This window comes from Zingiber officinale, chromosome 9A, assembly GCF_018446385.1.
Source record: "Zingiber officinale cultivar Zhangliang chromosome 9A, Zo_v1.1, whole genome shotgun sequence".
NCBI classification, from domain to species: domain Eukaryota; kingdom Viridiplantae; phylum Streptophyta; class Magnoliopsida; order Zingiberales; family Zingiberaceae; genus Zingiber; species Zingiber officinale.
Genome location: NC_056002.1, coordinates 102,110,938 through 102,127,356, shown reverse-complemented (window position 1 = coordinate 102,127,356; position 16,419 = coordinate 102,110,938). Strand labels below are relative to the sequence as shown.

The 16,419-nt window shown below is 36.2% G+C and overlaps 1 protein-coding gene and 1 pseudogene across 1 annotated transcript; both read right to left on the bottom strand.

The window, feature by feature from the left end:
• Positions 1-231: 231 nt before the first annotated feature.
• Positions 232-10,530, bottom strand: LOC122018948 (annotated as a pseudogene).
• A 920-nt stretch (positions 10,531-11,450) lies between these two features.
• LOC122018946 (origin of replication complex subunit 2-like) lies at positions 11,451-16,247 on the bottom strand. Its single transcript, XM_042576428.1, has 8 exons — positions 15,700-16,247; positions 15,487-15,614; positions 14,701-14,872; positions 13,726-13,832; positions 13,411-13,543; positions 12,600-12,894; positions 11,934-12,158; positions 11,451-11,860 (listed from the first exon to the last, which is right to left on the bottom strand). Exons 3-8 carry the CDS (start codon positions 14,851-14,853, stop codon positions 11,664-11,666), a joined length of 1,110 nt encoding a protein of 369 aa, XP_042432362.1. The 5' UTR covers positions 14,854-14,872; positions 15,487-15,614; positions 15,700-16,247; the 3' UTR covers positions 11,451-11,663.
• Between the last annotated feature and the right edge of the window lie 172 nt (positions 16,248-16,419).

Below are 16,419 nucleotides of genomic sequence, written 5' to 3'. Positions count from 1 at the left end.
TTACATGGATTTGATCATACAACAAAACATTCACATAAACAAATAGGTCGACCAACTCATCACCAACAATGCAGGTATTCGATTCATGCTATGGATTGGAAGATCCAACTCCATGATTTTTTTCTTATGTATGTACAGTATGCCACCACTTAGCAGCATACATGCTTTAAATTCCATGACCAACTAGTAATTGACCTACAAAAGATTAAACAAAAAAAATAAGGGTTCAATAACAAGAAGTGAGAAATTAAAGCTTAAACAGATGAACAGTTTGCACGCTTAATATTTGATTTGCGGATGCTTGTATAAAATAGATCAGTCTCTACTTTCAGACTCATAACATCAACAATGTGCATAATCAACAAGTAAATGGCAAGTATTTGGCGCGCACACATTATCATTTGGTATGTCGTGGTTAAAAAGTTTCGCAAGTGCCAAACATTTTCCAAACTAATAAATACTCGAGAGCGATTCAAGCATCTCATTTATCTGTATCACATTGTCCATTAAGATGGAAGATTAATAGACACAAGATATGGTAGATGAATCTTCTTTTGCTTTGCGAAACAATTAGTATTTATTGAAAGTATCATCATGTGTAAATAAACACTACACACTACACTGATGAAGAGAGCAAAAAAGTTTTGCAGGCGGTAAACAGTTTCAAAAAAAAAAAAAAAGGGCTGCCCGGTGCACGAAGCTCTTGCTATGCAGGGTCCCGAGAAAAGATCCATTGTACGCAGCCTTATCCTGCTTTTTACAAGAGGTTGTTTCTAGGATTCGAACCTGTGACCTTTTGGTCACAAAGCAACAACTTTACCGTTGGGCCAACAACTTTATCAATATGTGAAAAATAATCCTCAAAGATTAACTGATAATACTGAAGGAGGCAGCATTTTAACATAGCGATGAACTTATCTAAGGAATATTACTACATCATTAGGTGCATGGCTTTGGAAGTGCCCTAAACTCTAATGATCATATTGCTTAACCTGCTCAAACGAGGTCATAGGTGGAAAAATTCCATTAACAAACTGATGGAGCGAAGCATAAGATTTTGTATCAACACGACGGTTTACTGCAACCTGACCCTGAGCATTCACAAGCAATCATGAAAAATATTAAAAAAACAATTCTGCATACATTTTTTAACATCAGTAAACACTATCATTTGGATGAATACCTTAGGATTGATAATGAAGATCTTGCCTATAGGAATTCCAACCTTGAGGTAACTGATCTCATCAGTGCCCCTGTTTCCAAAACCAGCATAGAATGGATTGGAATCAGGTGGGAAAAGTGCTTTGATAGCCTGAAAGTTATGACAACACAAGAGCTTATGGCATCTCTTAGATGAAAAAAAAAATAATAAAACTATCAATTAAGCTAGAAAAAATAAGACACGGAACCATCAATAAGTTATACCTAGAAATTAGTTCAGAAAATGAAAAACAAGAAGATCAGAATAACATGGTCAGACAATTTGTATGATGGACACTTTCCGCTACTGAAGCAATAAACAGTGTCAAAGCTACAAAAGTAAGCGGGAGAATTTATCTTTTTCATTGCACAAAGTGACTAAACAAAGATAAGAGGGATGTACGTATCTGCACTTGAAGAAACAAGCATTAATGAGAAATCTAGCAAAAGAACATGTCTTGCCTCTAAACATGAGATCTTGAATTCATGAGGAGCTCTTCTGATAACTGCGATAAGTAAAAGTTCAAGAATTAAAATATATTGATTGGCCAAAGCATTGCCAAATATGTTAATATCGCAAAATCAAAATTTTCAAACATTTTGAGTTCCTTATGTGATCAAAGTTTTTTCAGACATCTAAGTAAGAGCAAGGGTGATGTATTAGAACAAACTATTTAGAATATGATTCAAATTGCTTCCACTTAGATAGTAGCCATCATAAATGTAACTCCAAAATTTCCTACATACAAAGATGTACTAGGCAACTTAAACTTACTATTACATACGCTATCCAACCTTTCAATCAAGCAGTACAAAATTCTTAAATGGGATTATATGAAGATTCAAACAACGAAAACTTTAGGCAAGATAAATCCTACATTTTCTAAATTTTGGTACTTGTAAAATGTATGACAACTTTCTCATTGACTGATCTATGATGCCAGGTACGCAAGTTGTGCTAAGTTGTTTTTAGCATCAAATTATGTCTTCTAAATGAAATGAATATACAAATAAGTATGACTATGGATTGATTTGGTATGTGTTCATGTTTCTTGGACAATAAGATTTTTTTTTTTAGATAATGAAAATCCTTAAAATATTGATAACTGAAGTTATATCACAGAATCTTTAAGAAAGAATCCAACATATGAGATTGTTAAGTAACTCATCACCTCGATGGGTTCATTATTCCCACCTCAACTATCATCAATTGGGAATCAAATTCCATAAGTTCAGAGAAGCGCACTAAGGTAGTTTACTGACTCATAAATTGTGGATTAAGACTTTTAGAGCAATTTTTTATGTGATTTAAGATTTTAAGTAAAACTATACAACATATTCTATAAAGAAAACTTCTTGGGCATGTGAAAACTAAATAGGAAAATAATTTAAAATTAAACCGAAATAATAATCTATTTCAAAATTATTCCATTAATCTTATCAAATGAGAAAAATCAATTGAGCCACTGAATATTAATTGTTTCCTTTCAACTTCTTACACTCTAGGCATCATTTGAACAGATTTTCCCATCTAACAACAAAAGTTTAACCCGCTGAATTTTTCCAACCAATCCTCAAACTGAACAGTCTCAAGACACTCATAACCAGAGTTCAAAAGTATATATCTGAAGCTACATTCAACAAGGTTTGGGAACTTGTTCCATTTCATACTATGTAATGGTTGAAGTAATATAACACACATCTTAGGCAATAATCAATATATAGAGCCTTCAGAATATAATCAGATGCATGACCATAAGAGAAATTAATGAAATTAAGATTCATTGACAAAGAAGAGGTAAATTAAGAAGGTTGTGTTGCAATTTGATCCACAGATACACTAAGCAATGTTAGATAGAGGTTGGAAAGGGGAAAAAAAAGTAAGATGGATCCAAATTATCTATCATCTTCTACCACAATTAAAGGGGAAAAAGAGAAAAATTGTAGACCTTCTCTGTAGAGTGAAGGAAAAAAACCATCCGGAGATATGACCACTGGACCATCTGGCAATGCCTTACCGTCCTGCAAACTGAATATGGTCAGAATCCTTGAATTGAAAGACCATAAGAACAGGTCACGAATCCCAATCGTCTTTTCTATAAAATCAGTTAACACTGAATCACCTGTTTAAGGTTGAAAAGGAACTGTCTTGTTAGATGAGCCTGTGAAATTGCTCTGGCACTCAGAAAGAGCAATTGATATCCATTGTCCTGAGAGACAGAAATATTCATATTATATTTGTTTAGCATCATATATATGATTGATTGGTTCCTCTGAAAGATTCAAAAATAACAAAGCTTCAACAGGAATATAATAGAAAATAGCAAAAAATTACAATAAATTAAATGCATATGTCAGTTGATGTGAAAACTTCTAGTAGTTAAACAAATATCCACTGACAATTTGCATTGATTGTTGACATGCCTTAGAAGAATTCTTTGGCAGTGTATCAGAATCTAAGGGTGAATTGTGCTGATCAAGGCAGATACATGATCACTACAGCTTACACATTCTAGTAGGAATAGCTTTCAGTTGCTTGATTTTGAGACCAAGTCCAGGGACGCTGGATCACAGGTGAAACAAGAATTGAGTGTGTTGGCGGCGAAAATAAGGTTCAAACTAGGTAAGCTATGTGAGCAAGTCGTCAACCGATGCAAGAAGAATAAGGTTAAAGGAAAAGAGATTTAATTCATTAGAAGGAACTGTAGACCTTACAGGCAAAAAAGAGATTGAATTCCTTAGAGGGAAGCCTAGAGTCTAGACCTCACACCCCTTATATTATTGTGTAAAACTGGATGCCTACTTGATTCCTCCTGACAAAGCATATATAAGACAATATTAATCAAATATCATGTAAGCCTTTCTATTGGATCTAAATTGTAATCGATCAATGTATCTGATCCAATATCAATTATGTTGAATTTCTTGCGAACTCTGCCTATTGGCACAATGAAGAAGGGAATGGTCTCTGCATCTCTTTCGTGTCTTGACCCAACTCCCTGATTTCCTCATGCTTGCTTCGCTTGTTGTGTGTGTCTGTGCTCAGTTCAATCTTTGTGATCTATGGGCCAGTGAAGAGTTTCACAATTTCTTAGCATGATTTTCATGTGATCACTTCCCTACTCACCAGTGCCCCTACTTTCTGTGTCTTCCATTTGGGTTTTCACCTTTAGGTGCTGATGCCCATAATGACATGATATGTAAGAAATGCAATGAGCTTATATAGATTAATTTTTGTAGTAGTTCAGAAGAGGGACCAAATTGAAGCTTGCAGTCAGATTAAACAATGGCCACTTACAATGAGGAATGACCAATATTAGTCACAGGATCCTAAAACATTTCGATGGCAAACAACTAGACCCAGTTTGTCTCTTCAATTCATTGTTGATTGGTTGTCATCATCCTTTCACAAGAGAAACTAAATTACAGCTAGACTAGCAACAAATAAGGTAAGTTATACAAAGCCGGTAACCATTAGACAGACAATACACTGAGAAAGTTCCCTTAGGCTTTAGCACACAACCTTCTGCAAATGAAGTTACTGTAACCAAGTCAATGCAATCTATGGAGATAAAACCATGATAATCTATAGTCAGGATTTGAAACTTAAGCACAATCTGCAGTTAGAGTAAGCAATTCTTGATACTATGAATGCTAAGAGTTGATAACTGGCAATGAAGAAATATGGATCAACATTTGAGGATAATATGAAAGGTTTATCTGACAATAACATAACCAAGAACTGCAAAAGGTAACAAAAAAATACAGGTTTACTTAACCTTGATTCCAGAAAATAAATGAGCAACACCAGTCTGGGACCAATCAATACCAACTAATGGCATAAACTGTCCAAGAACATCAGATCTGAAAAATAGGCAAAAAAAAAAAAAAGATAATTCACTATAAAGTACACATCAAAATGTTGCAAGTCAATTCAATTATCCATATAAACAAAACAAGAACTTCATTTAAAGAAGTGATCTTTTATCAAATATAATAATATATGCAAAATCACTTGTAAATTGTTGATCCACACTATCAAAAAATAGAAAAGGTGCAAAGTTTAGTATCGCTTTGTGTTGGAGTTTCAGGCTCTGGTCAAAACAGTGTGTGTTTGGTATCATGATGTACCAACATTAAGTGTAACAAGATCAACTTAATTGAGTTTTAATTCTCTAATAGCCTCTAACTAGCACAACTGGAATTGGATTAGACACAAATACAAGATATGGATACATCTTGGCTTCTCTCTTCTTTTATGTAGTTGATGCTTGTGCTTCCCGTCTCCTCTCTTTATATAGTATTTCATCTCTTCCCCATAACTGGTAAACAAAATCGAAGGATGAGTATCGGATAGAGGATCTTTATGTCTAGGTCAATACAGGTTGATATAGAGTCCGTCTCTGTTGGTACCACCATACTGTTCTGGCACAGGTGGCATAGTAACATTTACCTATGCGGACACATTATCGATATAGGTTGTTGACTGGAAAGATACATTTTGGCCATGCCAACTAGTACCAATCAGTACCAGCTGGTATTTATCTACTGAGAAAACATACCTAACCAGCTAGTAAATAAATTTGATAAAATGCATAACTGACTTTCCTTAAAATAAAATATAACAGGCTTATTGTCAGTTTCATGCTTCAATAAAAAAGGTCATTTAAAGTATTCATTATATCCATGTTATTGGGTAGTAAATTAATGGACCGCAAAATGCAAAACTCTGAACAAAGAAGGAATTTGGCATGGTTTAAGGAATTTTTGTCAGACTAACTAAGCTGCCTAAAACAACAAAAACAACAATACACCCTATTGACTACAACACATGGAGAATTAGTTAGCCATATAAAAAGAAAGAGGCAGACAAGCATGTCATGTAAGAAGTACACACTTGGTGATAGTTCCATCTACATCTGAGATAACTATCTGAGTATTCCATTTCCAAAGATAGATCCTTGCATCCACCTATTAATTAGATACAAAATAAGCATGATATAGAGAAAAGAACAAATATCACCACAACCAGAAAGCAAGGGCAAAAGCAATAGGAAGAACCTGTTGCAGTCCAAGCATTGCAGTTGAGAAACTGAATGTCACTACATTCTTTCCCTCTTTAAGATTCAATGAAGCAAGTTCTTGGGAAGTTGGAGTAAGCAACTGCACCTCTTGGAATTCTTGATTTTTATCATGTCACTTGCTTGTGCTATTCTTCCATTGCTTTTAAAATCAGGATCTGCAATCATGTCATTGCTAACTTCAGTGATTGCTTCTGGATTACTTAAGGTTTTGGACCTTTTAACAAAAGGCCATATGTTCCAATTTCCCCGAGGTTGTATGAGCATACTTTTTGAAGTTCCTAGTGTTTTCTCAGCTCTCTCCACATGTATCATACCTTCAGGCTCAAGTACCACTTTTTTCCCAAAACAAATAATTCCCAAAACAGTAGGTGCTGCTGCACTCCATGGAAAGTACTGATCACCAATTCTAACCACAAGCCTTTCATTATTCACAACTGAAGGACCTAATACAATGAATTTCTCCAAATTCACTTTTTCAGCATCAAATTCTCGACAAGCTGCATCTTTTCCCATCCCTTCAAATAACAAGTGTTTGCATAGGGATATCTCTGCATACAAACACCAAATACCTCAGTCCTTAATATCGGGATATTTTTTCGTGCACTGATATGTATACTTGCATATAGTATATGACTTCATCATCAATTTATTCTGAGCACTTAACAATTCTTTATCACAATTTAACCATACACTAGGACAAGATAGGTAATTATAAATATATTCATCCAGAAATTTCCTGGTCATTTTAGCATAATTAACCTCAATGAAGATATGTCATAGATTCTTGTTTCTTCAACAATCTTCAAAATCAGGTCAGCCAATAGAAATTGGATCAAATAAGGATGAACAATGAAACAAGCTATTAAAGAAAGTTGATCATCTTGAGTTTGCACATATATCTTCCATAATATGTTATACTACAAATTTAACAGATAGGTTATTGTGACGATGAAAATGGATGGTGCAGGTAATCTTTACCAATTGTGACATTTGTGAAGCTTCTTCTTGATTCCTCTTCACTGTCATCAGAAGTAACAGTCTCTTGCATGTTATTTTCTTCAACCAATGAGCAACTCAATGAGTGATGTAGAGCAGATCCTTCAAGATCCTCGATATCACTTTGGACAATGGGCAATGATCTGGATGACCAGTCATTTTCTCCGGAGCATCTCTTACAACTTGAAATACTTATTGAACTAGAGTGAGAACAGAAGACATCAGAGTTACTTAGAGAGCTTTTATTGTTTCTTATTTCCAAATATTTTTCTTCTAGATCAATTTCTGCATTCAGTAATTGGGAATCTTCTGTTTCACCAACTTTTTCATTGCTAGATAATTCTGAGTCAATTTCTTTAGCACCAAAGTTGTCTACATCACTGAGTGGGAATTGAACATCATCTGAGCTCTCAGAGCATGGAACACTATATTCAGCTACTTCTTTATGCTTACTGATGATGTCGAGATCTTGAGCAACATTGATATCCTCCAAAGAGTGTGATCTCTTCAAATTATACTTTATATCAAAACCTTCACTGTTTTGAGTTGCATTATCTGATTTGTAGGAATTGAGAATTTCAGGAGTGCTATCGGATTTCATAAATACATCATACTTGAGTGGATTGCTGGGTATAGAAGCAGATAAAGAAGCAACTTGTGCAGTTTCTGTTTCCTCCATGTGATAGCAATTTCCCAGCAAATCAAATTTCTGAAAATCAATTTCTTGGGCATGAGCAAATTCCCCAGCTACAACATCCACAGAAATAATTTCAGATGGTATCTGCTTATTCAATGAAAAAGGGAAAGTGCTTGAAATTTGTTCAGAACATGGCATAGGATTGGAGATAGTACCAAAGCCGTTGCTATCTGACCCTATCAAGGCTTCTTCTATGGGAGAGTCATATTGAGATTTTTCAGACCCAGAAAATCCACTTTTTCTAGCTATTTCCAAGGTCTGATAATGGAGATATTCAGAATGTTCATTACTTAATGCTGCACCCTCTTCTGCAATTGAACTAACTTCTAGGACCATGTTAGTTGATTCGCAAAAAATTCCATTTTCACAATGTTCGAACCCACCAGAAACAAGCTCCAGGTTATCAGAAGTTTTGTAATCTGAAACATTAAGCCTATCAGTTGAGCTTTCTAAAGTCTGACAATAACTGAAAGAAGCAACCTCCCTGTTTCCTGTTTCCAGTTTCCAATGAAGATATTGCTAACGTTGAATTCATTTGGCTTTCAGTATGAGAATGCATTTCATCATGACAATATGCAGTCGAACCAGAAATCTGGACACCAGTTTCCTCTGACTGCACTGCTACCAAATCTGGGACTATTTTATTCCTCACTCCTGTATCAGTAATCTCCATGGTCTCGATCTGCACCTCTTCATGGGAGACCATTTGTTTTGAAAATTTTCCAGTAAGCATGTTATTCATAACCAGACTTAGACCATCAACATCAGAAACAGAAGAATCACAAGAAATTCCAACACGATCTAAGTTATCAATCTGAAGATTGTAGCCAGGACTTCCAGAAACAGACTCAGGGTTCTTTCTCACATTAGTTGATTTTTCACCATTCTCAGATGAATATACCTCTGCAGGCTCCTCAATGATTCTATATCTTGCTTCTTCCAAATTATCTCTACTTGAAATTGGTTTTTCAGGATCATTATCCATTTCCTCACCATAAGAATTCAAATTTTCACTGTGATGCAAACAATCTTTTCGTGAAGGCGTCTAGGGACAATATTCTTTGTCAGAAACATAGACACTCATCTCACCATTCTCAGATGGTTTTATGTCGTCAACTGTTCGATCTCGAGACTTCATATTCGTTGACCACTTTACCTCTAGCAGGTCAGCTGCAATCTCTGCACGCTCCAATGCACTCACTCTCTCCATATTCTCACCACCATGAATTTCTTTAAATGTTTTCCGTCTAAATACAAAGCCAAGGATTGTAGATCGCTTGGAGCTCATTGTCACAAGCTTATCATTTTCATTATCCACCTGGGTGACCATTTCCTTCTGTCCACCCTCAACATAAAAACTCTGTGTCTTCTCAAATTGGTCATTCTTCATTCTCCCCTCTATCTCATCCCCAGAAGTTGGAGGTGACATGAAAAATTCTTGTTCTCCATCTTCAGCATCCCTGAGGAAGAAGGCTTCCCCTTTATGGTCCAAATACATGTTGAATCCAGCTTCAACACCATTAACGGATATCTTTACGAGTTTTTCCTTCATCTTCAAAACACCTTGAAATTTCTCAAATCGTACATACCATGGCGAGGACTTGAAGCTCCCATCTTGCTGTTGGACGACAATGATGTCCACGGCTCCTCCAAATGGATGAAAGGGGCCGGAGACAGTGTACACGCCCCGGGAGATGTAGCTACCGAGCTTCTCCACAGCATACATCTATCCAAACCTCCACCTTTTGTGCAGTTATAATCATAAAGCATCAAAAAAAAAAAAAAATCACCTTTGTGCCAACAAACGACTGATCGGGAGGGATTTCAGAAGACCTCTCGACAAGCTATGGAATTGGCAAAGCTAATCGAAGCCATAGAAGCCTCCGAAATGAGACATCAACCGGCCATTGGCAATCAAAATTCAAAATCTGCACTTCTCAGCCGTAATCTCACAGAAAAAAAGGAAAGGGAGATTGAAGAACATCCAAGAACCTAAAAACTCGAGCAATTATCGGGGAGATGCAAAGGAATGCAATGAAATGAACATGCGAGAAGAAATCTCACCAAGGAGTGATATTTAAGGGATCAAGGAACAAGAAAACCTCCTCCAACAAAGAAAGAAAAAAAAACAGATAAAAGGGGAGGGCAAAATTACCCCCAAATCGCCTGCAGCGAACTCCGATCCACACCAAACAGCGGACACTGTCAAACCAAACGCAACACCGCCATCAGGATGGCTCAATGAAAACTCTAACCACAAGAAGGAATCGAAGCATATTTCATTCGAAAAATTCCAACGGACAAAAGAGGGGAGGCGACACGCGATCTCATTAATTGCGTCTCGACAGCAAAGGAAAACAAAAAAGAGGCTTCATTTATTGCAATGGCTGGATAGCGATCAGAGCTCGTGTCGCATTGCTATCACAGCGACCACCTCCATCTCCATCTGCATCTCCATCTTGATCCCAATCTAGCGTGGAATTCATTTTCCGGCGACATTGGAACGATGACAAAATAAGCGTCCAAAGAACCATAAAAGGAAAGAAATGATATTGGATCACAAAAATGCTTTTGTAGTTTAACACTTTAATATTCGATTGTTTAAATTTATGCCCCCATAATTAATAATTTTACGGTAAAACCTTTTAAAAGCACCCTTAATTTTCGAAATCATCCCTTATATTTTTTTAAAAGAATGCAAACGTTTTAGTTTTATAAAACTGATGGTTCTCTCAATTTGGTGAAAATTGTTAAAAGACCTATAAATTATTTTATGGATAATTTTTTTAAAAAAAATCTTCTATTATCTGATCTTGTCTGTGACAAAATATGATAACGTTTATTTCAAACAATCTAATATCTTTGGCCTGGATTAAATATAGACATGTAAATTTACAAAGCCTAATAACACATACAAAAGATGAGATTATCCGCGAGCTTCTACCCTTAGAGGCTTATCAAAAGGCTTCCTTTATTTATTTTCGTTAAAAGAATATCCTGATTTTTTTAAATATCGAAACAGATTTTGTACTTACAAACCACTTGAGAGAAACTTCACTCGGGAGAGAGATTAATTCTTGGTTTCTCTTTATCGATATGATGATTTTAAGATAAACAAGGTTGACTATCCCTTATTAAGTTTGATGCATGTAAATTAATCTTTTACGATAAAGTATTCAAACGAACATTTAAAATTTAAATCTCAACTGCGGCGTAAGATTATCCTTCAATGGAACAACAAATCTAAGAACGTTAACCGTTTGGATAAGTCTTCGTGAACATTTCCGGCTTTACTCTAATGACAGATAGAAAATTTTCATATAACAAGACCAATGTGATTAATCAATTCAAAAACTTAGATACTGAATTACTAAAAAAAAAACACTCCGTTGAAATGAGTTAAAATAAAAGAACATTCAAAAGTCAACTGAAAACTAATCAATTGCAAGAATAAAAGAATGCACTGGGTTGACTTTAGTAAGAAGAGTCAATTGAAAACTAATCATTTATGGGAAACATGCCAATCCTTACAACAGCTTACTGAGTGCTTAGAAGGGGATAGAGGAACATAGAAACTAAAGAACTAGAGCAGCTAGAGTTGCTAAAACACATTGAATGAGCACAACAATGCACAAAAAATAAACACACGGTTGACTTCGCTAACAACTGGACCACGAGAAATCAGATTATGCCAATTCTTGCAAGAGCTTGCTGAGTGCTTCAGAGGGTAGAGGAATGTAGAAACAATCTTGTCCATCTGAGTGCCGTCTCGCCTTCACTAACTCATGGTCTTTGAACTCTGTTAGATGGGAATTCAGTGTTACTTGGTTGCTAACCAGGAATCGCGCGCGGCACTTGGTGTACAAGGTGCTGTTTGGCATGCCTGAAAACAAAAGAAGATTAGAGTCTAACTACCAATGTATTACTAACTACCAATGTATTGTGATTCGACTCGCCTTCTTTCTCATTGGCTAGCTGATGCTCGGCAAGGATTTTAAAAACACTCTGCGCATTGGGTGTCAAACTCTGTAGAACAACCAAAGCAGTTTTCGTGGTTTGGGCATTGCCATAATTTGCCAAAATCAATGGGAAAAAATTGCCCTCCGCCTTGTAAGGGGCAAAAGTTGGGACGTGATGCCACGACCACTTGAACTGAGTGTGCACCATCTTCTTGTCCCACACTACAAACAAACCAAGTGAGCATTAAAGCAGCGCAAAACCTTGAGCAGACTCATTTAGCAAGGACTGAGAAACAAAACATGTATAGCATAAAAATCAGATTTTCCTCTCTTCCACTCTCTCATCGACCTCCACCTCTTTTGAGTAAGTCCCCTCCCATTAAATATAACTTTGTGAACAAAGCCTTCTAATGATATCAGCCACTAGGTATCTAATGAAACATTCAACTATATCGCTCTTCTTTCCTAAATCAAGATATCAGCCACTAGGTATCTAAAGAAGCATGCAACTAGTAGCCACAGAAATTCATTAAACGTAGTGACTTTGATGCTAACAAAATGCAATAACATGATTAACTGATCAGAAGCATGTGAGAAGTAGGTAAAGAACCAAAAAAAAATGCTAAACTGTCAAATAGGAAATGCAAGTTAACCAAAACTTACAAAGAGGTGCATTCACATGGTCAATCGATGCAACCATACAGACTCTAGAACAGCTTGCTAATTGCGCAAGATACTGTTGTGAATCAGGATCTCTCAAAGAAGGACCATCAATGTTGTGTATGATAACACAGACAAAACAGTTATTGTCTTGTGGAAGTTGCACGTTCAGAAATGAGAGAAGATCTTCAATTGACAGAGAACTAAAAGTATGTTCAGTGTTCGATTTGCTTCTTGTAGAGCTCTTCCTTTCATGTTTTAATTGGTCCGAGAGGACTTCAGCTAGGGTTATCAGGGCCTTTAAGAATGAACACATTATAAATAAAGAGTGTAAGTGATTAAGCTATAGAATATAAACTAGTACAGATAATTGCTCTGGAATGATGAACATACTTAAAAGCTAAGCTGTTTCTTATATTAAAAAAACATAAAATTTGAATTAAAATGTGCAATCTAAGAGAAAAACACCCATATCACCATATCAAATTTAAACATTGTTAGCAACAATACTAGATTATCACCACAAAAATTGGTTGGTGTGCCGAAAGAATGAGAGAGACATCTAAGCACATTAAATACAGAAAATCTCTCTGACCAAAAGAATATAATAGAAAAATACAAATTTCTTTCAGTTGATAATTATTTGATACCCAGCAACTTTAGTTTTCCAATTTTTTTTTTAATATGCCTTGAAGTAATGCGCATTCACTGGTTCCAGAAGTAAAATTAGCAAAACCAAAAAAAAAAAAAACTATCAAATTATAGGTTTTGTAAGCCACAGGGTTTAATTGCATAGAGGGAAGAAAAATCGTACTTGTTTAAGATTGTTTGATGGAAGATAGCCATTGATCACGACCACTCCAAAATCAGTTAAGCTTGTTGAAGCAAAATCCTCGAGCAAGGCTTTTTTAGAACCAAATCCATACATTAATAAACCAAAACCACACCTGCAATAAGTGCAATCCTTCAAAAATACATTAAAAGAGAACACAGTTCTGATGAATTTTATGAATTCCTAAAATAACTTGTAGTCAAAAGCATATATCTTCATAGCAAGAAATATAATTCCTGCTCATGTCAGAATGTTAAGTGAAGGACTACAAAAATCTACATAAGCAAGCCTACGTACCTTAACTCAAAAAGCCACTTAGGGTATAAATTTCTGTAACTTTTGATTAAATGTTGGATTTCGTTTTCATGCTTCACTGGAATATCAAAGACTTCTTTTCGGAGGACCTGAGATCAAATAGTGTAAGCATTAGAAAAAGGATAAGCATGTTATTCCAACTGTCATATGATAACTTTAACAGTGATGTTTTAAAAAAGAATAACATGGTGAAAATTTGATTACATATTCTTCAACTATTTCACATGAGTAAACTGATTATTCTAATCGATTGGTTATTATCTAATAACAGTAGATTGGCATATAAGTAGTAAACTTGACTGGTTACTATTTGTATTCACTTGTGTGAAGCTTGAATTTGCTAAACAGCCAAAGGAAGGACTAAACTTGGGAGCAGCTGTAGGATATTCCTTTTTAACCCTCTAAGCAACGTAAATCTTTTTCATATAAACAACAATTTAAGAAGTCACAGAAACCTACTCCAAACAACATCCCACCAAGTCCAGTAGAATTCATTGGAGTGGGAGATAAGATATAGCCACAAGGGAATCTTGATACCAGTAAAAATAAGGGGGTAAGTTCAGAAGTAAAAACTAAACAGTAAACAAATATTAAAAAAACAGATAAGAAATGCAAAAATGTTATATTAGATCAAAAAAAGTATTTATGCATTTAAGCGATATGTATCGTATGTTGAGAATACGAGGTAATATTATATATTGCTAAATAACAGGAATAAGTTACACCATTAAGAAAGTAGCTTAAACATGTGCATTTCTCTCTCAGTATACTAACCTAGATTCTCCAACTTACCAATAGGAAAATCCATAATAGGAGAGTATAATAACTAACAAGGAAGTGACAAACTGTGCCAAATAGCAAACAATAATATGTCGATGGATAACTGCAATTCTAGGGAAAAGTAATATGAGGATCACAGAAAGTGACTACAATTTGCACTTTGGAGGTGAATCAAACCTGTTCGTCAACATGATTGATGTCGACGACGTGTTTTTGCGAGGATTTCTTCCTTGAAGAGCTGCCAATTTCTTTGGCAAGGAAGTAATTTCTTGACAGCATGAAGTCATCTTCTTCATCCTCCATAGTCATCTCATGAACCCCAACATTCATCTTTTCAACCAAGCGTGTCCTAACAAAATATTTTTTGTTATCTATGAGAAATTGTAAGAGTCAACTTGATGTAGCATTCAATTTCTATATAGACTTTCTTATCCCGGGAAAGGTTAGACAACAATCCAACGAACTACTACGGTAAGGAGGAGGACACTGAAATCATTTTTTTTCAAAGCAACTATGAAATCAAACCTAATGAATAAAATACAATTGCAGAAAATAATAGTCAACATGAAGTAATTAACGAAACTAAGCATGGAACAAAACTTAGAGCATTAAAGAAACCTAATCTAACTTAACCTAATTGAATTTAAATGAAGACATAAAACTTAACAATTGAAAGAGCAATACAAAGCAAGAGTTAAGTAAACTAAGATGCATCAGATTGAACCTAACTATTGAAAGAGACATTTCACCGAACGTGAAATGAACACATGACATGCAAAAATTAGAACCTAACTACGGAACATTTTATCAAACAAGTTGGGTGCATGAAACAATTAAAGCCAAGTGCGTGCATTCTAATTAAGGGAGATCAAGTTTGATATAAGCATTCAATAAGAAACATAACACACATCCAACATGATAAAAGAAACAACCTAATAAATCTGATCAGGTTCAGATTACTACCCTTATCAGCAGTTTGTGGCTCTTCCGACGATGGTAAATCTGTCCAACAACCCTCACCGCCTCAGAATTCACCGATACACGACAGTGGCACAAATCCAAGCACAAATGGGGTCACCGCAGCAATGGATCTGCAATCCAGAAGATGCCAATCCGTTGATAAGTTGTGACGGCTGTCAAACAGGGAAGAGGAATAGAGATGACAACATCTCATACCTCCTTGTGGCTGACCGGATGGCCACGGCACAATTGAAGGGGGCAACGCGTGGTAACCCCTCGCAACTGCTGATACGCGGAAGAACAACCCTACTCTCCTGTGTACTCAGCTCTCCGACGGTGGCAGATGGAAGAGGAAGAAGTGGCAGCCGGTGAAAGAGATGGCGGCGACGCTAGCCGCCCAAAATTGCAGGTACTGTGGTCGGATGCGATGACGCCGGCTGCATCTAGGGCAGAGACTCAAGGGGAAAAGTAGAAGAGGATCGGGCCGCCTGATAGCCCAGAGAGCTTGGTGTTGGTGAGGCTCGCGGAGAGAAGGACTGCTGCCGGCGGTGCTCTCGTGACAATCGGCGTGGTGAGGACCTCCGCGACGAGGAGACGACGGCAGAGGAGGGAAGATGACGCGGAAGAAGAGAAAGGGGCGCCGGTTGGAGAAGATGAGGAGAAGAAGAAGAGCAGAGAGTAAACGGCGTGAGAGAGGAGGAAGAATCGGGGCGGCGACGAGATAAGGTGAGGAAGGATTCGACGATTAGGGTGGAATAAGGCACGGTGAGGAATTATAACCATTAATTAAATTAGATAACTAGGTTTATTTTAATTAAAACTTAAGTAATTTCTTTTATCAACTCCTACTTAAATTGGGTATTCCAAATAAATTTTTCTCAAGTCTGCAAATGTATCCCCTCCAATTACACAGCTCCGAAAAATTCTTAAAAAATA

Bases quoted from the DNA above. Each gene is read 5' to 3' on its own strand.
- LOC122018946 (XM_042576428.1), bottom strand. From the start codon at position 14,853: ATGAATGTTGGGGTTCATGAGATGACTATGGAGGATGAAGAAGATGAC. The intron at 12,895-13,410 runs GTACGATTTTTC...TCATTCTTAAAG, and splicing joins CATCAAACAATCTTAAACAA to GCCCTGATAACCCTAGCTGA. The intron at 11,861-11,933 runs GCGAGTCGAATC...TTTTGTTTTCAG, and splicing joins GCTAGCCAATGAGAAAGAAG to GCATGCCAAACAGCACCTTG.